We start from the raw sequence: 20,944 nt of genomic DNA on the forward strand, positions 1-20,944 counted from the left end.
ATGTTACTTTTTACCTTTGTTCGGAATCGCGCTACGCGTTATCCGTGCGGCAATCCCGAATTGTTAAAAGATCGAGATAAAGTCAGAGTATACTCGGGAGTAATTTTTAGTGAGTTTATAGTTGTAAAAATATATAAAAGATTCATCAAATACCAAAATAGATAATATAAAAACAAAAATCAAAAAATAATACACTCACAAAAATTACCAAAAATATATATAGTTTGGATCATGAGACTAACATGCAAATTAAAAGTATAAAGACTTATTATTTACGGTTAATGTGTTGGGCTTATGAATATTACAACTAATTAGGCCTTTAGAAAATAAACTGAAAATCGTGAAGTCCTGATAATAAGCTTGAGGAATGTCGTCTTCTTCGTTTGGATTGATTTATCGAACCACCGGACATGCAGAAACAACCACAGTATCAATCATCAACGGTATCATGTGTACAACTTCGAATCATATGTTTATGCAACACTTCCGGGCTCATTATTTTTTGATAATCACGGTATTGTTGTAATTCTAATTGATCTGAGATTCCGAGTTTAATTTTACTTTTTATACGCCGCATTCTGTAATTCTACGGTCCAGGCGGACATAACTCGCCTCACCGTATAATGATACCGATCACCCCTGACTCGCCACGGTGCAGCTCCGATCACCGTATTCTCGGCCGCAAAATCGGTGACTCGGCCGAGTTTTAGAACAAGGGAAAAAACAACAGATCGGCTGTTGTATTTCAAAACATATGTAAAATTTAAGATGTGGCATCGGTTTTTAGTTTCTCGAACATATACATAATTTATCTATGTTTTAAAATATTTAACATTATTATATTATTCAAAGGAATATTAAAAAATATACTGCTATTCAACAATCGACTTCAAAAGAAATTCATAAACCTATAATAATACTTTGAAGTGCATTATCAAACAATTGTTTGTTCCGATGCATTTACTTATGATGAAATTTTGATTATTTTAAACTATGTTGAAAGTTATACACACAAGTAATATTATTAAATTTACAAAATATAATAGAAAATAAAATCATTTTGCAAAGTATTAATATTTCTTCGTTTCACATAATAAAATATATTTTACAATAAACAAAACTCTGTAACAATAGAGAAATTTTATAAAACAAATTACCCATTTTATATCAATAAACTATGCACAAAACAATGAAAAATATTAAGTTAAACTGGTCAAATAAACACAATCTCCCCAATTTAAAGCAAAAATTTACATATGAAAAAATATAATTGAATTAAAAATGCAATTTACCATGAAAATATGTGAAAATTATTACTCTCTTCAATAATTGAAACAAAAAATGCTATAACACCACTATTGATGTTATTTGACTTCAGAAGAACAAAACAATACAAGTTATACCATTTTGAATCATTATTAAAATTAGATGAGAGTTTAAAAGACCAAACTTAAATTTCACAACACAACAATAAAAAAAATCCAAACTATCTTAATCTGCTTTATTGTTGTAGACATTTTCTGGTTTATTAGTTCTAAATTATGTAAAAATATTAAAAAATAAACATCAATAAAACTATTGAAATAATTTATGAAATATTTACAAAATGAACAGCCAAAAAACTTATGAAAGTAGTAACTTATTAAGTTAATGTTGGAAAAATGAGACATGAAAAAGAAAAAGAACAATAAATTAAATAAAAAATAAATAAAAACTAATTAAAATATCCTTAAAAGCAGCTTGTAAGGCTATGATTAAAAATCATTTTTTAGCTTTTAACTAAAAAAACTAAAAATCGTCTTTTAAATAAGAGATATAAGAACCAGCTTTTAGCCGAAAAGTAAAAAATAAATGTTAAATCATGAGTTAAGAACCTTAAATCAAGATCCCAGATTAATCATGCTGTAAGTGTCCAAGCATATAACGTATTGGGCCAAAAAGTCCGTTTTAACCTTAATGCTACAATTCAAGTCCAGTTTCTTCCATTTGTATCGATTAAGGGTTGTAAATATTATCATTTGAAAGAAGGAACCATACTAACTTTCTTTATATCGTTCAAAATTTATGGATGTCTCCCAAGTAATAGTATAGGATGAATACCAAAAAATAATGTATATACATAAAGACATAAGAATCGTAAATAATGCATGGAAATATGCATGTTATTACTGCCAATTTAAACCATATCATCGCTCTCTTTAACAACGAAAGTAGACTACACAAACATGTACTATCTATTCTGGAGGAAGAATGATATCTTAAAACCAGACCAAAACATTGATCTTTATCCCTGGATAATATGGTATATTTGAAAGGCTCGTAATGCTAAGCTTTTCAGAAGAATAGACAAAGACCCTTTGGAACTAGTTCGATACACAGAAACTGAATGTCAAGCCTAGTTTAATGCAAATGAGATGATACCACCAGTAGTACATGCCAGCAATAATGAGAAAATCTAAGTCTTAAGTTTGGGTAATATTTGCATGTTAGATCGATCTTGGACAGTTTCTGATCGCTTTTAGTGAATGTGGATGGGTATGAATGGATAGTTGGGAGAACATTCAACTTATGAAAATACGGAATTTCACTCGATGTGAATCAGCATTGCATTCGGAAGTAGAAGCACTGCGATGGGCAATGGAGAATATGCTTCAACACTCGCCATGCCAGAGCTTTGGAACTGACTGCAAAGAGTGGTCAAGCTTCGCGACAGAGTTGGAGAAGATAGAGACGCAATAGATTTGTTTCCCGGACTTCAAAATCACCCCTGTGCCACGAGTGCGCAACCAGTTTTCTGATTTTTTAGCTAAAACTGCTAGGACCTTTCGTAAAGAGCTACTTTTCATTGGTTGTTTTATTTCGGTTTAATAACCCAAACCACCTCAAACTTGAGTTTTCACCAAAAAAAAAAAAAAAACAACGAAAGTAGACTTTAATCTACACAATATATAAGCATGTTTGTGTGACGACAGAAAATCGACCACCTCACTATAACACGTTCCTAATCACGTAAGATAAGCTTATATCTGAATACAAATTATTTAGGGTGAGTCACCGTAGTTATCACTTCCGCCGTATCCGCTTCCATATCCTGATCCATTTCCACAGCTACCCCACCACCGCTTCCGCTTCCGCCTCCACAGCCACCTCTTCCCCCTCTACCGCCACCACTTCCATATCCAGAGCCGCATCCATAACCCGATCCGTATCCGGAACCTCCGTTACCACCTCCACCTCCACCGCCTCCACCCCCACCACCACCGTTTCCTCCTCCAGAGCCATAACCACTTCCGGGACCGGACCCATACCCTGAAGCCTGAACCGTATCCACTCCCTGAACCTAATCCTTCTCCTCCTCCTCCACCAACACCACTTCTACGTGCTCCCCTGGAGCCTGAACCATATCCGGAACCTGAACCGGAGCCTCCCCCGGAGCTAAACAGACGTCAAAAACTACTAAAACTAAGAAAGCAGCTCCTAACAAGTAACAACTTGAGGCTTCCCATTTTCATTACTTCCTATACGAACCAAACCAATCAGTCACTGACAAAAAGATACTTCTTTGTGGCCAGTCACTGATAAAAAGGATCCTTATTTGTGAATGATTAAGAGGAGTGAAGCTAGCTAGAGAAGCCGTTTGTGAAATTGGATCGATTGATATATGGAGAGAATGTTGGTCTTTGTAAGTATTTATAAAGAACCGAAAATAATGGAAACGTGAGAGTCACGTAAGTTCTAGTAGCTTCCTTTGACCGATGTGTGAACAATGGTAAACAAAGTGGGCCGGCAACTTCTTAGTGCTCTTCTTGGTGATACTGCCATTGCCACTCCTCCAATTCATATCATCCCAATCTTATATTTGAATTATGTACATATGTTGTATTAGTAAAAAGTTATATGCTTAACATGACAGACACGTGTCGAAGTTTCCGAGTAGCAGGATACATCATCATACATCAACCAACATTTCCACAAATTGAGATGCCAAATATTGATTCATATTTGAAAAAGTTCACAACGATAATAAACTATACGTTATGTGTGTGTACCTACTGAAGTACGTGGCCTTTTAGCCTTTTCATCTATGGTAAAGAGCGAGAGAGCGAGATTTTGAATTTGTAGTTGGGTCATTGAACTTAATAGTATCCAATATTTTTCCTTTCGTTATAAACAGCAACGCGTGAAGGAGGGCCGAACATGATTCTATAATTGGGTATATTGCTTATTGTTATGAAACCCCAATGGGTCTGTTTATAGAATTGAAGCCTAACTCATTAAAATATTTGTTTTCCAGTTAGTTTTCATATAGGGTCATTTGTTGTGTTTCATGATATCCTTGTTGTACTTGTGGCAAAGAAGCGTACACTGCTATATATTATTATTATGTATATTTTTAAATTATGTTCATATATATCCTACACGATCTTACAACTTACCTATAATGATATAAGAGACACAATAAGAATACTATCTACTATAAAACGTGGATTGGCATAGTGTTACATAACCCATGACCCATGTTGTTCAGCATTAGTTCAGATGCCCTGGATATCGAAAGTACATTTCTACAATAACCAACAAAATAATGAAGCAAAAGCCTAGAAATATCATGCAAAGTGCAAACTCAAACAAAAAAGGATGAAGGATTGGAGAACATTTTGCAGTACCGGTTTGCTACTAGAGTGTAAATACAGGGTTGGTTGGATATGAAATTTTGTTCCTTTTTTGAAGATGATGTATAGGGAAAGGAATAGGAGTAGATTTTTTTTTACAGCTTCATTTGATGTAAAAAGGTTTTTTGATGAATAAAATTTAGCATTCATTAAAAAAAAAAGGATGAAGGTAACAGAGAAGAGTCACTAAGCATGATATATAAACTCAACATGCCAAACACATACTTCTATATTTCACACACAGCTAACTGTAATTTAGCCTAATGACCATAAACTATGACAAGTTCAAATATATTCATACTCTATTCGTATTCGGTAAGAATTTTTTTTTTTTTCAAAATAGTGTATCGTAGTTACCATTAACTTGAGTTTCTTGGTTAAGGTTTTGTGAAATCTATCAAACACTTACTGAGCGAGCACTCACCGTGAGCAAGTGTACAACTTGGTCGGTGGAGGACTCCTTTTTCTGGTCTCGTTGAGTTTCATTTAAAAGAAAAAGAAAACTAATGTTTGTATATCCTGCGATAACCTACGAACGATCTGGTCCACTGGAAGTTTCACTCACATTTACATATGATTGTTGTGGCTGTAAAAAAAACAAGCGATTCAACTCAAAGTTGAAGATGAATGGGTTCATGGACCAATCTATAACACAAGTTGGGTAGTGGATTTGCTACTATCTCCTTATATCTCTTTCTGTAAGTTTGATTTGTTTATATACAACAAAATATTCAAGCGCAGCCAAATCAAAATCTAAGAGTCCCCCCCCCCCCCCCCCCCCCCCCCCCCCCCCCCCCCCCCCCCCCCTCCTTACTCGACCCCTACGATTAGAGGTTAGAATAACACAAGTTGGGTAGTGGATTTGCTACTATCTCCTTATATCTCTTTCTGTAAGTTTGATTTGTTTATATACAACAAAAATATTCAAGCGCAGCCAAATCAAAATCTAAGAGTCCCCCCCCCCCCCCCCCCCCCCCCCCCCCCCCCTTACTCGACCCCTACGATTAGAGGTTAGAGAGTTACGACCACTCAACTTGTTGAAGTTGGACTTTGGCAAAATTCGAGTGGATTCACGATCTCCTTTTTTCTTGGCCCAAACCTTTAGTCCAATATTTTTCTTTATTGATCTCTTTTACCTGTGGGTTCGATCTCTTGAACAATCCCTTTTGAAAATCCACATTTTATAGATTTTTGAACGTAATGGTTTTTCTTTTAGCACTAACACAAAACATAGAAAGATTCACTCAAATAATCCTTTTATTTTGATGCCAAAAAAAATCTTTTGTTTTATTTTTTAATTATAAACTAGAAAACTTTTTTTCTGCTACGAATATGCTGTGTGTTGTGCCAGGAAAATCAGGAGACTTGCCAGCACATGTTCTTTAGATGTCGCTACTCAGCAAAAGTATGGAAATAACTAGTAGGGAAAATCTTAAGAGATGCATTCACAACAAAATTGAGTGAGATTTTAGATGTTATATTTAGCCACAGGCTCTCAACGGAGGTATTCCTCATTCGCTATGCTTTCAAGCTCTGGTGCATAGTATATGGAGAGAACGCAATTTCGTCGACATGGTGAGTAACCAAGAGATGAGAAGGTCCTGATCAAGTTTGAGGACAAAATGGTTTGTCCGAAATTGTTATATCACTTTGAGGAAAAGGTCAGAGATACCTTGACAAAGGCTGTGTACCTGGTTTGGGACACGAGTGCAAGATTTTTTTTCCAATTTAAAGCTCAAAATTTGATTTTTTTAATGGGTTCTTTGATTATTTACACGAATCAACAATAGAAGCATTTGGTGAAACAAAGTTTTTGACTGAATAAATTTTACATTCATTCAAAAAAAAAGAATCATCAAACTAGTAGTTATAGTTTTTTTTTGGCATAAATTAGTAGTTTTTTTTTTCGTCTTCATAAAACTTACCCAAAACCAAAACTTAAACAAAATATAATTTTACTCAATATCATAAACAATCGTACGATTATTAATTTATTTTGGAATACATGGTCAATATTTCATTGAACATGAATGCTACAATGCAATATATGGAGCAAGAAACCTGTAACAATATAATTTTTTCTCAAGCTAAGTGGACCAAACCGAGATAAGATGTGGTGTGGTTAAGTGCAATGTGTCTATGTCATGAGCGAATGCGTCATCATTCAGTGTGGAGGTGGTGTCCGGCTGTACTATGGCGATGACAAAGTTTCTACAACCTAGCGATTAGCCAAGACATGGAAACTTAATCGATAAAATACTGGAGCTCTCCCAACAGATTGGAAGTATTTTGCGAACTCTGAGCATCATGATAATGCCAGGATAATCGTCGTATGGCACCCGAGTGTCTCAGTCACAGTTTATCAAGCTTCTGCTCAACTTGTGACCTGTGGTATCTTCATTTTGGCAGAGAATCTCACCTTAACTGTCAGTTTTGTCTATGGGTATAACCAAGTGGAGGAGAGGAGGCAGTTATGGGAGGAGCTGGCTGTTATAAATGCCACAACACCAGTCTCTAGATGCCCATGGGCAGTGCTAAGTGATTTTAACCAAATCATGCGAGCAGATCAGCATTCTAATTATCTCCACTCTGACGTGGATTCTTCTGGCATCGAGGACTTCAACATCGCTATGCAGGATGCATAACTCTTTGAGACTCAATCTAATGGCTTACCTCACTCTTGGTGGAACAATCAAGATGCGGACCCGATCGCTAAGAAGAAAGATCATGCCCTGATTAACCAGCATTGGGCAGAAAAGTTTCCGGATGCTTATTGTGAATTTCTGGAGCCAGGCCAGTCTGACCACACACCCTGTCTGTTTAGAATGCCCTCCTTTAATAGACGGGTTGTAAAGCCTTTCAAGTTCTTTCATCATACTATTGATCACCCGGAATTTTTGGAGACTGTTAGAGCTTCTTGGAACTGTCCAGCAATCCAGGGATCTTTACAATTCAAACTTGCAAGGTCTCTGAAACTTTTAAAAGGCCCTCTACGAAGACTGAATTCCCGGTACTATAGTGGTATCTCACTTAGAGTTAAAGAGCAAGCGGCTAAGGTTTCTCTGATTCAGCGACAGCTTCTTACTAATCCAAACTCAGATACCGCTGCGCTGGAACATCAAGAGCGTGCTAGATGGCAGATGTTGGCTAAGGCTGAGGCAAAATTCTTCAGACAGAAATCTCAGATTCAATGGCATCGATTCGGGGACAGAGACACAACTTTCTACCACAAGTCAGTTGTGCAGCTAGCAACCAGAAACCATATCCATTTCCTCAAAGATGCTAATGATCAGCTAATTGGATCGGCCGAGGGTATTAAGCTACATGCTGCAGAGTACTTCGAGGACATCTTGGGCTCCACAACTCTTGCAGAATCCCCAGCCACGGTTGAACAGCTGAGAGACTTAACGCCTTTCCGATGCTCAGAAGTTCGAGGGCAGGAACTCCAAAGAGAGGTCTCGGCTGAAGAAATCACCAACACGGTCTTTGCTCTCCCTCTAAGCAAGTGCCCTGGACCTGACGGATACTCGGTTGAGTTCCTACGTTCTTCTTGGCCAATCATCGGGAAGGATATCATTGCGGGGGTTCAAGAGTTCTTTAGGAATGGCCACCTCTTGAAAGATCTAAATAACACGGCCATTGCTCTGATACCGAAAACATCACAGGCTTGCAAGCTGGGAGACTTCAGGCCAATAAGCTGCTGCAATATTATCTACAAGGTGATATCTAAGATAATTGCAAACAGGCTCAAACCTATGCTCCAGGAGTGTATCAGTAACAACCAGGCTGCTTTTCTCAAAGGCAGAAGCTTAGGTGAGAACTTCCTTCTCTCTTCAGAGCTAATCAGAGACTACACGAAGTCATCATGTCAGAAGAGCTCAATGCTGAAAGTAAATCTCCGGAAAGCTTTCGACACCATATGCTGGGACTTTGTCCTAAAACTGCTAGAGGCTCAAGATTTTCCACCGCTATTTAGGACATGGATCAAAGAGTGTATTACTTTACCGCGGTTCTCTATGTCTATAAACGGGGAGTTCGCTGGCTTCTTCAAAGGCAAGAAGGGGCTTAGTCAGGGGGACAGTATGTCTCCTTACCTTTTTATTATGATCATGGAGGCTTTATCCAAAGTTCTCAAAAATGCGGTTGAGAATGGAAAGATCAGGCTGCATCCTAACTGTGAGGATCCCCGTGTTACTCACTTACTTTTTGCAGATTACTTACTTGTCTTCTCGGATGGATCCCGTCATTCCCTCACATGCATCTCTGAAGTTATGGCTGAATTCAAATCTGTGAGTGGCCTTGAAATGAACCCCAGGAAATCAGAAATCTTCTTTGGCGGGTATCGGGACATTGAAGCATCAGTATTGAGAGATCTCTCTGGGTTCAAGCTTGGTACCTTTCCTACAAGATATCTTGGCCTTCCATTAAAGCCAGATAAAAGACTCTCTCTTGCTGCTCTCCAACCACTGATTGATAAGATTGCAAGTAAACTTCAGACTTGGACAGTCAAGTACCTCTCTTTCGCGAGGAAAGTCACTCTTATCTCTTCAGTTATCTATGGCTTTGTGAATTTCTGGAGTGCGGTGTTTGTTCTGCCCAAAGCTTTCTACGCTAAAATCGACTCAATGTGTGCTGGTTTCCTATGGAACAACGATGTAACATCAGCTAGAGGATCGCGGGTAGCTTGGAATGATATATGCAAGCCAAAGGCTGAAGGAGGTCTTGGTATCAGACGGCTGGAGGATTTTGAAACAGTTTTCAGGTTCAAAAGAGTGTGGAATTTCTTCACTTCTTCGGGGTCTATTTGGGTTGCTTGGCTCCAAAGACACTCGTTCAGAAGACTGGGGTTTTGGCTGACTCCTGATTCGAATAGGTTTTCTACAACAATTAGATCTATGTTGCAGCTAAGACCAATTCTTAAAGACTATATGCACTGTGATATTGGTGATGGTGAAGCTGCGAGCTTCTGGTTTGATTCTTGGACATCTCTTGGCCCTTTAATCGACTTCGCAGGCCAAGGAGGTCCTCGTAGTATTCGTATCAGGAAGGGCGCTAATGTCAATCAAGCCTCAACTAATGGATCCTGGACTCTACCCGCAGCACGTTCCAACGCTATTCAAACCATTCAGGAGGTCATCACTACGATTGATCCTCCAAATTCTGCTAAAGGTACGGACACCTTTAAGTGGCGTAAATCTGATGGTACTTTTGGTCCCATTTTCTCTTCCAAAGTGACTTGGGAGTTCCTGCGACAACCCTCTCCTACTGTGTTTTGGAGCAAAGCTATTTGGTTTAAAGAAAATATACCGAGAAACTCCTTCGTGGCTTGGATTGCTCTTCTGAGAAGGTTACCAACTAAGGACCGACTTTTGCGTTGGGGATTAAATGTCTCTGGGGGTTGTGTTCTCTGCTCGTCAGGTTTGGAGACTCATCATCACCTCTTCTTTGAGTGTGAATATTCCTCCTCTCTTTGGCTGTCTTTTGCGTCGCACATCTGGGACAATCCTCCTTCAGATCTTCACGCTGCAGCAGCTTGGATTCTGCAGCCTCATCCTCCTGCCAATCACAATGCATCCGTGCTCATGAAGCTCATCATCCAGTCTATCATTTATATTGTGTGGAAGGAGAGAAACGCATGCATCTTCACCGCTGTCTCCACCTCTGCTCGGGGCCTTCATCTTCAGCTAGACAGGCTACTAAGGGACATCATTCTATCTCTTCCTGCCAGACCGCAGTCAGCTTCCTCTCTGCTTGAGTTTTATTTCCTCTGTTACCGTCCTCCTTGACCGTTGCTCTCCTTTTGTTCTTGTTATTGAGTTGGGTTGATCTTGTTTCTTTTCCTTTCTTTGTAATAAGTTGCTTGCAACAATTTGAAAAAATCGAAAATGGTATAAATCTTTACATTTTACCAAACAAAAAAAAATACAGGATGTGGCCCTTGGTTTCAAGGTGAGTTACTTTCACTCGGTTGGAATTTTAACCAATTTAGCTGCTGTTGCTGTGCACTTTTAGCCTAAAAATAAAATTATAATATTTAAGAGGTGTCAATTCTATTGAAAAAAGTATAATTAGAGAAACACCATTTCGTGCACAAAAAAGGAAAAGGAGAAGCACTGTTCCATCCATATATTGCATGTACGTGGAGAGCCTGCGACTACATGACTACATTATCAAATGTGGGAGGAAAATCAATATGATTTTTTTATATATATGCTAATCAATAAAGAAGGGATCTACGTAATTTATATTATTTCTTACGTACACCCTGTTACCTTGGGTGATTATTGTAGAACCGCAGAAATTCTGATTGAAATCACGAAACAGAAATCGATATAAACGATGAGATGAAGATAAAAAAAGTTTAAGAAATCGTTAAGGAAATAGACGAATTCACGGAGTCAAGATTTGGTATTTTGTGTTAACTCAATAAATAACCTGTATCGTGTGACGGTTTGATGGGATCTATGAATCCCATGATACAACCGTGATGAGACTGCTCTTTCTGCGGAGTTAAACAACTTGGAGTTCCAATTCGCTCTTGTTCTTTCTGCGGCAGTTGTGGATTCGCTATACATACGTCTTCGCCATGTGTTATTACTACTCTTGCTTGTAAAGTCCTCTAAATGAGTTTTGAGTCTACTAGATGGTTATGGCGACCTATGCCACTCTTGCCTGACCTATTGGCTTCCTATCCCCTTTTCTCCAGAACAGGGGAAGCTTCACACAAGGCAGGAACGAGCGTAGGGTAGTAGAGTTGCGTCAGGTCCTTCGCGTCACTCTACTCTTGGTTTTCCTGGCAGGGATGTCCAACAGAATCTCACGAACTGTAACTACTATGAATACTCTCGTGACACTTACTTAAAATAGAGATGGCAATCATGGATCTGGACCGCGGGCCTGGCCCGTAAAGGACTGTCACAGGACGGTATTGGGACGAGGTTTTCTAGGCCCGCAAATTTGCGGGCCTCGCGGAACGGGTCTTTGCGGGACTGGGCCTTTTGCGGAATGGGCCTTATGCGGGACTGGGCCTTTTACATGGACCCGGTATTTTTTTTCTTCATTTCTTATTTTACCTAAAAAAACAAGAAAGAGAGTGAGAAGAAAGAGATTCTTGTGATTTTCCCCCCATAAAACATAAGGAGTTCCGGCGATGATGATTTGAGCTCCAGTGATGATGATTTGAGCTCCGGCGATAACGACTCCAGCTCCAGCGATGACGATTCAAATTCTGGTGGTGTTTTGATTTGGTTTTCTCTTTTTATTACACACAACTATGAATTGCTTTATTACAATGTCCAGTACTGTGAAGTGGTGTTTTTCTTTAATTAAATTTGGTTACAATGGTGTTGTTTAGGAGAAAAGTTAGTTGTATATCACGTCACTTGTATAATTTGGCAAAGTGATTCACGAATGTTTTTGCAATCCAAATAATTAAAAAGAGTGATGGTTTGATGAAGACATACAACACTTGAGCCAAATTATTACAAATACAACAATTCAATCAGATTCAAACTTAACAAAAGCTTATGCTTATAACAAAAGAAGACTTTTACCTCAAAAAAGCAAGCACAAACGGAGCTTTGTGACATTGATTTTGATAAGGTTTTAGTGAAGCTTAATGAACTCTCTACAACACTCTTATACAACTCTTCTAATTGAGCATTCATAAAAGAAACTGTAGCAGGCGGTTTGATAAGGAGGCATCCCACATGACGGCCCGCGAAGGCCTAAAATTTTGCGGTACAGGTTTGGACCGGCATTTTGAAGACCGCAGCCCGCGCGGGACAAGCCGGCTGTGACCCGCTCGATGACTAACCCGCCGTGGTACGGGATGGAACGGAATGGATAAACCTGTTTGACATCTCTACTTTAAAACTAGAAAACTAAGAGAGATTATTTGCTGAAAGCTTTGGTGTTTTTCTTTTTATGTGTGTCCAGAATGAAGAGACCAGATGTCTATTTATATGGGTATGAGTTACTTGATCACCAAGAAATAATCTTGCGAAAAAGTAAAAGAATATTCTTAAATAAAAGTATTCAATAATTATCATAGAAACATAACATAATTAATTGAGAAGTATTCCATTATTATTTGGATGCAACTTTACATTTATCCAAACACGTTATAGGAAATATTCTACAACTATTTGAACGCATTCTTTACATTTCTCTTAAATAATATTAGAAACCTACCATAATTATTTGAGAGTAATTTTGTAAGATTTATCCTTTTTCCATAATTCAAATACTCATATTACTTCATAATAAAATTCTATCCACATTTATTCAATTTTTTATTCAGCCCATTAGGCTTATAAAAAATAGTACCAACAATCTTCAACATGAATAGAAATTACTCTAAACAATGCAGACTCGATTAGACTATGAAGACTCTACTGACTAGACTTGACAATAAACTAGACATACAGATTTTTCGAGAGTATAAGCAAAAACTAACTGCATCTGAGGTAGTAGCGTATTTCAGCCTTAAACCACTCATTGTTAGTACTTGTCGGATCTACATTTCAGGAGGTGAACTTGATGTCTTGAACCACCCGAAGTTTTGTGTAAACCGAGACAACAGATATAACACAGCTTCGTTTTCTCGTAGAGTTAAGTTCTCTATTGTGTTCATTTTGGCAGTGAACTTGCCTGGTTGTCATGAGTGAATTTGGAGAGTATAGCCTGAACTTCATCCTCCTAGAAACGGCTCCATTTCACACTCACTAAGTGATTGCTGTGTGCACCTACCATATATACAATAAAGTACCATGTAATACTTTATATATATGTATATGAAGGTCATGGTCTTATCTCATTAAAAGTCAATGCTTAACCTTAAATTTACAGGAAGCACTGTTATTCATCTTGGGATCTGAGTAATTTTCAGTGCTTAATCAGATTATGTTTAACTTAGTTATCCCTCTGATCCGACCTCTTGGGATCTCCCATCGCGTTGGTGGGGTATCCATCAAACATCTTCTTAGTAATAGGCAATAAACCCATTCCCTTCGATGATTTTAAAACTTAATCTCATATTATTATTATAGAGAATATCCAGTTCCCGAGCTAAAGCCGATTGACTAAACGTAGAGCTGAAATGGTTCTCCGACATTGGAATATCTTCCAAAAATTACAAAATCATTCTGCTTTTTCAAATTCTTTGTTTAAAGCAATAAACTCATATTACATTGTGAATCTGGTCATATTTGGAAGATTTCCAAGATATTGTTTTATCTCCAAGTGTAAAAAACATCCCCACTCATGGATTTCGAGTTCTTAGATTCAGATATCCAGTATGCATCACTGTATCCTTCTAAAACTCTTGGTTTTTTGCCTTAGATCAGCTCATCATTTAGGGTGTATCGCAAATAATTTAACACCCTTGTTATGGATTTTTCTAAGCACCTCCACACTTTCAGGTATTTGTATGAGCTTACATTACCTTTTCAAAGTACATGGCCTTTTTGCCAATTTTTGAATGTGGTAAGCAACACTTCCCCCACATTTCCTGAGTAAATTCAGGATCATGCATGCTTGCATGCATCCGTTATGAGTTTAGAACTTTTGTTCCGCAACTTCATTGGATTCTAGTGAATATGGAGAAATTCTTATGTGGAATAATGTTAATTCTCTTAAGAAGACATTTATTCTCATTTAAATTGCCATAGATATTCCATTATATTACGGAACATTGACGCAAAACTACACTTCATGTGTCAGTTTTTATCAAATTGGTTTGAGATTTCACTTTGTCTCTATGTAAACCAATATTTCTATAACATTCGCCAGTCCTGTTGTGATGTGTGTCAGATATTTTGAAACTACACATTGAACTTCTTTTAAACATGTTTCTTTCTAGAGCTAATGTATAATTTAATATGAACTTTAGGCTTTTCCAGTTCTTTGGCTCAATCACTTTCGTTTTATGTTCACAATTGTGATGACATATTCTTTGTGATTTGCATATTTTTGTATTTCCTTACAATCAAGTCATATGATAGCACTCAGCCTTTGCTTATGAGAGATAGTTTTTATGGAATTTTCCATTTTAACTATAGACCTAGTATGCAAATAAATTGTCATAAATGCAGTCTTTATCTTATGCATGAAGAATCACAACTCTTTGATGAAATTGTTTGTCATTGCAAACTTGTTTGAGCTTGTGGTCTTAGCCTTGATTTCTCCATATCAAAACTTAAAGTTTCATGGATGTATTTAACTCATTATATAGTGGTTTTACTAGTCATAGACAAATCGATCTAAGTGGATGACCATTCCCAATTAGGGTTGTCGTCTCACTGGTCTTAACAAAACATTCCATAATCATTTGATTGCAATCTTTAATCCTTATATAGATATATTCAAAAGAAATATTTTGTAATTATTTGGACACAATCTTTCAGATTTATCCATGATTTCAAAGTTCAGTCTTACTAAACATATCAGGATATAGTCTGCTTATGTTGATCGGTACAACCGGAGTTTGTGTAGGCTACCTTCCAAGTGGTAGACCATTCCTAGTTAGGGTTGTGTCCTCACTGTATGAACTACCATTTACCCCATTAGTCATTGCTAATGACTGTCCCCAGAATCGCCTAGTCGGCGTTCTTGAACTTCTAATATTCGTCCTCAGAATCGCTAAAGAGCGTTCATAGAACCGTTTCAGATCAATTTAAAAATGTTTTATAAAATCGTTAAAAAATATTGTTTGCAATATTCAATCCGATTCAAGCGATAAGCATGAAGCGGATTTATTGAGTTAAGATTTTAGGACAGCAAAAATCCAGATTGAAATCACGAAACAGAATTCGATATAAACGATGAGATGAAGATAAAAAAACGTTTAAGAAATCGTTAAGGAAATAGATGAATTCACGGAGTCGAGATTTGATCTCTTTCCTTAACTCAATAAATCGCCCGTATTGTGTGACGGTTTGAATGCGATCTATGAATCCAAGGATATAACCGTGACGAGACTGTTTCGCAACATCCAAAACAAAATCTAACGAACTATAACTATTACGAATACTCTCGAGACACTTACTTTAAAACTAGAAAACTAAGAGAGATTATTTGCTGGAAACCTTGGTGTTTTGCTATTTCTGTGTGTCCAGAATGAAGAGACTAGATGTCTATTTATATGGATATGAGTTACTTGACCACCAAGAAATAATCTTGCGAAAAAGTAAAAGAATATTCTTAAATAGAAGTATTCCTTAATTATTATAGAAACATAACATAATTAATTGAGAAGTATTCCATTACTATTTGGACGCAACTTTACATTTATCCAAACATATTATATGAAATATTCTACAACTATCCGAACACAATTTTTACATTTATTTTAAATAATATTGTAAACCTACCATAATTATTTGAGAGTAATTTTGTAAGATTTACCTTTTTTTTTTTTTTTACCTTTTTTTCATAGTTCAAATATCCATATTACTTAATAATAAACATATTTTTACACAGCTCACTAAACTTATAAAAATTCTATTCACATTTGTTCAATTTTTTACTCAACACATTAGACTTATAAAAAATAGTTCTAACAATTACACTTATACATGCATTGTGATTTGTAAATATACGCGTAGAGTTCTCCAAGTCACATTATCATGCATGCAATATGCATGGCTTCGAAACCTCGTTATACCCAGACTAATATTTTTTTTACAATACCCCGACTAATTTTATAACATTCCTTCGCTGTTCAAAAAGGGAAAGCCGGATATTCTTTCTAAAAGAAATTTACATATAGATATTCTTGGATAAATTGTAAATAGAAAAATGATACAAAAATATATTATCCTACGACACCGTTGAAATTACACATTGGGATTCGGTTCACAATGAAACCTTTATTCAACTTTAAATACATGAAAGCAAAGTAAGTAGGAAGGGCGAGATCTATGAAACTTGATCTATAAATAGAGCTGCAAGGGAAAGACATTTCATCACATCCAAAACCAATAACAACACAAAGAAAACGTATACTGATCTCTGCTCTATAGGTTCATATACATTTTTCTTTTGTAACCCTAAAAACATGGCAATACTCAGGAACAAAAACATAACCTTTTCATTGATCTTGATGTGTCTCATTGTGGTGTCTCCAATTGCTAATGCTCAGCTTGGTGGTCTGGGTGGTGGGCTTGGTGGTCTTGGTATGCTTCTTGGTGGGCTTACTAATATCTTTAATATTCAAGGCCTTCTCATGTGCTCTGTCACTGGCACCGTCTCTACCAATAACGCGACTGCCGTTCCTCCTTTTCCTAGTAAATTTTCTATTCTCACACTTTCTCTTTCGATCAACTATGCCAAAATAAAAACAACGGATTTGTTGTAAACTATGTAATAGTTAGAATGATATATATACACTACACACACTCGAACTTTTTTCATTTATTCATAAGTTAGGTGTTAAATAATCAAGTTACCATCAATTAAACATATATTAGAAAATGTGGTATAACATGTTTGTAAACCTAGACCTATCACCTATGTAAAACCATCAATATATTGTGAAGGAATGTTAGGAGTATACGTAGAATTCTATTGACTCTAGTAACCAGTTATATATCTTCCATGCAACATCTTTGTACACTCAAATGTATAGTATAGATTCAAAAACATAAATTAACCTATATGTACGGGTGTACGGCAAGGATACATGTTACTGAGATAATATTTAAATGTAAATTTTGTTCTACACATTTGCTAATAATATAATGCTGCAAATAAACAAACAGATGCGGGAATAGTGTTCCAGTGCACTGGGCAAAATGTTTCAAGTACGACTACGAACGCTAATGGAGTATTCTCGATTCCTACTATTGGACTTCCCTTTTCGCCTTCAACACTCCTCTCCTCCGGTTGTAGGCTCGTCGTCACGACCCCTCTCACCGCCTGTAACGTCAGCCTCCCTGCGGCCGGACTCCTCATGGCACCTTTATCTCTAGTCGGAACCGCTGCCGGCGACGGCCTCAACATCTTCAGCCTCGTCCCAGGTGCCTTTGGCCTCGTCGGTTAACTGATTCCAATCAACCGAGTATGCTTTATGTTTGATCACGGTGTGTTTCCCAGTTTCTGTTTGTTTTATGTTTTGTGGCATGACCAATAACGTTTGCTTGCGTATGCATGAATAAGGTCTACATAATAAGGCGTATGTGTTTATCTTCAAAGTATTGTTGTTGTAACTTCTTTTTATCCAGTTCTTAATTTGCATGTATAATTGCTGTAACGAAATGTAATGAAATGATATGAAATAAAGTAACTTCCCTTTTATAGATATATTGAGAGAAAGTCTCTTTCCATAACCTGACCCGTATTGGAACCCTAAACCATACATATACCCACTCCCAGAACCTTACACTACAAGAAAACAGCGGTATACTGAGGGAAAAAATCGTCGGTATGTCGTCGGAATAACGCTATTCCGAGTACATACCGACGAAACAAGTCGTCGGAAATATCTCCTCGGAAAATCATATTTCGTCGGAATTCCGTCGGATATTTCTGACGGAATTCCGAGGAAACAAAATTCCGAGGAAACTCCGAGGACACAGAGTTCCTCGGAAGGTTCCTCGGAATATACCGAGGGACGTCTTCCTCGGAATATTTCGATGGAATTCCGATGGACCAATCCTCGGAAGTTTCGACGAAATATTCCTCGGAATGTATATCGGAAAATTCCGAGGAACTTAAGTCCCTCGGAATATTCCGAGGAATTTCAGTTCCTCGGAAAATTCCGAGGAACATGTTTCCCTCGGAATTTTCCGAGGGACAAAAGTTCCTCGGAATTTTTCGAGGGACTAAAGTTCCTCGGAATTTTCCGAGGATCTGCTTTCCCTCGGAATTTCGAAAAAATTAATTTTTTTTTAAAAATTATTTTTATTTTTAAAAATTAAAAATTTTAAAATTTAAATTCGAAAATTTAAAATTAAAATTAAAATTGAATAAAACATAAAACATTAAAACATAGTAGATAATATTCAAAGTTAAATAAAACATTCAGAGTTTTTGGTAAAAAAAAAAAACTACTGGTCTGGAATGTTCGGGAACACCTCGTTCGGGTACATCCTCTTCATCATCTCCATCATCTGCTCGTTCAGCCTCTTCTGGGTCTCATAGCCCGCCTGTTGAGCTGCCATCTGGGTCTCCAACGCAGATATCCGATCATCCTTGTCCTTCAGCTGAGCCGTAAGAACTTCTGGATCAACATATGCCGGTGGTGCAGAAGAAGGAGCAGCCGACCGGGAGCGACGACCCAAACCGACCAAACGTCCCTTTTTCTTTGGAACCGACTGAAATATAAATAACCAAATTTAGATAATAAATTGATGATAAAATAAAAATCAAGAAATAATTAAATTGAATTTTTTAAAAAAAAAACTTACCGATTCAACGATTTCGTTGATTCGAACCCGGGACAAGTTGGTCGAGGCCGTCAAATCTTCATCATCGGTTTGAAGCTGAGACACTTCGTCATACACCTGAGTTTGGACCAGGTCGACCACGTCCCTCACAAGACCATCATCAATCTGGCCGGTCTTCTTGTTGGTATACGCCCTTTTCATAAGGGCGAGATCATCAACCGGGTCGCCCTCATTTTCTTCCGCCTTGAAAAAAATAAATTAAACAAACATTAGAAATATTGAAAAAATGTACAAAAAATAAAATTCTGAAACTTAAATAATTGAAGAAAAAGCGGTTGAACTTACCATGCGATCCGCCAGAGTGGCAATAGATTGAGCACCCAAGTTATGCTTGTAGATGCCCTTTCCTTTACGGTCGCTCCTGCGGTTGTTGGAGTTGGTGGAAGAAGTTTCTTTCGTCTCTTCTTTATCCCAATGCGCACACAACTCTTTCCAGACCGTGTCGTTCATCGACTTTGGGACCTTTTAATTTAAAAAAAAAGTTTAATAATTTAAAAAATACTTTAATAAATTAAAAATTGTTAATAAATTAAAAACTACCTTGTTTACTTCCCACTTCTTCTTCCACTCGTACATCTGCTTCCCATAGTTGTCCATAACTTTATGGACAAAATGGTGATAGATAGAGAGCGTATCATCGGAATTCCAGTTGAATTCTTGCTGAAATAGTTTAAAAATAGTTTTTAAGCACAAAACTATAAATAGTTTAAAGTGTATAAGTGTTTCTCTTATGTTGTGTGGTTTTCGTTCATGCAATCGTAAAAGTGTTTGTTATTGGATAAAACACCAAAGTTCCTAGTTCCAAACATCATAATCTGGTTAAGACACTTAATGAAGGTTATATACGTGTTATTCAATCCGTAAAACGTTGTTTTCGATTTAAAGCCCCAAGTTCCTCGGAATTTCCTCGGAATTTTCCGAGGGAATTCCGAGGAAATCTTTATGTTCGTCGGCATTTCCTCGGAAAATTCCTAGGAGATTCCGAGGAAAAAGAATCTATAATCAAATCCCCAAGTTCCTCGGAAATTCCGAGGAAATGCCGACGAACATAAAGATTTCCTCGGAATTCCCTCGGAAAATTCCGAGGAAATTCCGAGGAACTTGGGGTTTTAAATCGAGAAGATCTATTCCGAGGAAATTCCGAGGAAAACCTATCTGTCCTCGGAATTTCCTCGGTATTTATACTTAAAAAAAAAAAAAAAGGTCGACGCTAGTCTGTTTCCGAGTCGTCATCACCAGATGAATCTGAATCTGGATCTTGGTGAAACTCTCCAATCACTGGTTTATCCTCTACGTGAACGGCGGCTTCCTCTCCGAAGTCGGTTAAATCGACTACAAGGCCAACTCCACCTAAATCTTCTGCTGCACTTAAGTTCCCGGATGTGCTTGGTTGTAGTGGGTCTTCCAGCTCAGAACTTCCCTGAACTCGGCAAAGTTTGAAGTTTCTTCATTGATCATCTGTGCGACTATAGACCCTTCCACCCTACTTAAATTTTTCACCATCTTCTTCAAATGGAACATATACCGCTCATACAGATACATCCATCTATACTGCACAGGACCACCAAGTTCCAATTCTCTTACCAGGTGAATAACAAGATGCTCCATAACATCAAAAAATGAGGGAGGAAATATCTTCTCAAGGTTGCACTGAATCACAGCTATGTTAGTCTTCAAATTTTCAATACCTTCAAGAGTCACTGATCTTGTGCATAAATCGCGGAAGAAACCACTTATCCCTGCAATTGCTTCATGAACATTTCGTGGTAATAGTTCCTTGAAGGCAAACGGAAGGAGGCGCTGCATCATTACATGGCAATCATG

General features: G+C 37.4%; 1 protein-coding gene across 1 annotated transcript; it reads left to right on the plus strand.

Moving 5' to 3' along the window:
* The first annotated feature begins 16,622 nt into the window (after positions 1-16,622).
* LOC106371027 (phylloplanin) lies at positions 16,623-17,975 on the plus strand. The gene is made up of 2 exons (XM_013811048.3): positions 16,623-16,960; positions 17,435-17,975. Exons 1-2 carry the CDS (start codon positions 16,732-16,734, stop codon positions 17,713-17,715), a joined length of 510 nt encoding a protein of 169 aa, XP_013666502.1. The 5' UTR covers positions 16,623-16,731; the 3' UTR covers positions 17,716-17,975.
* The last annotated feature ends 2,969 nt before the right edge of the window (positions 17,976-20,944 follow it).

Source organism: Brassica napus, chromosome A1 (assembly GCF_020379485.1).
Source record: "Brassica napus cultivar Da-Ae chromosome A1, Da-Ae, whole genome shotgun sequence".
Classification (NCBI taxonomy): domain Eukaryota; kingdom Viridiplantae; phylum Streptophyta; class Magnoliopsida; order Brassicales; family Brassicaceae; genus Brassica; species Brassica napus.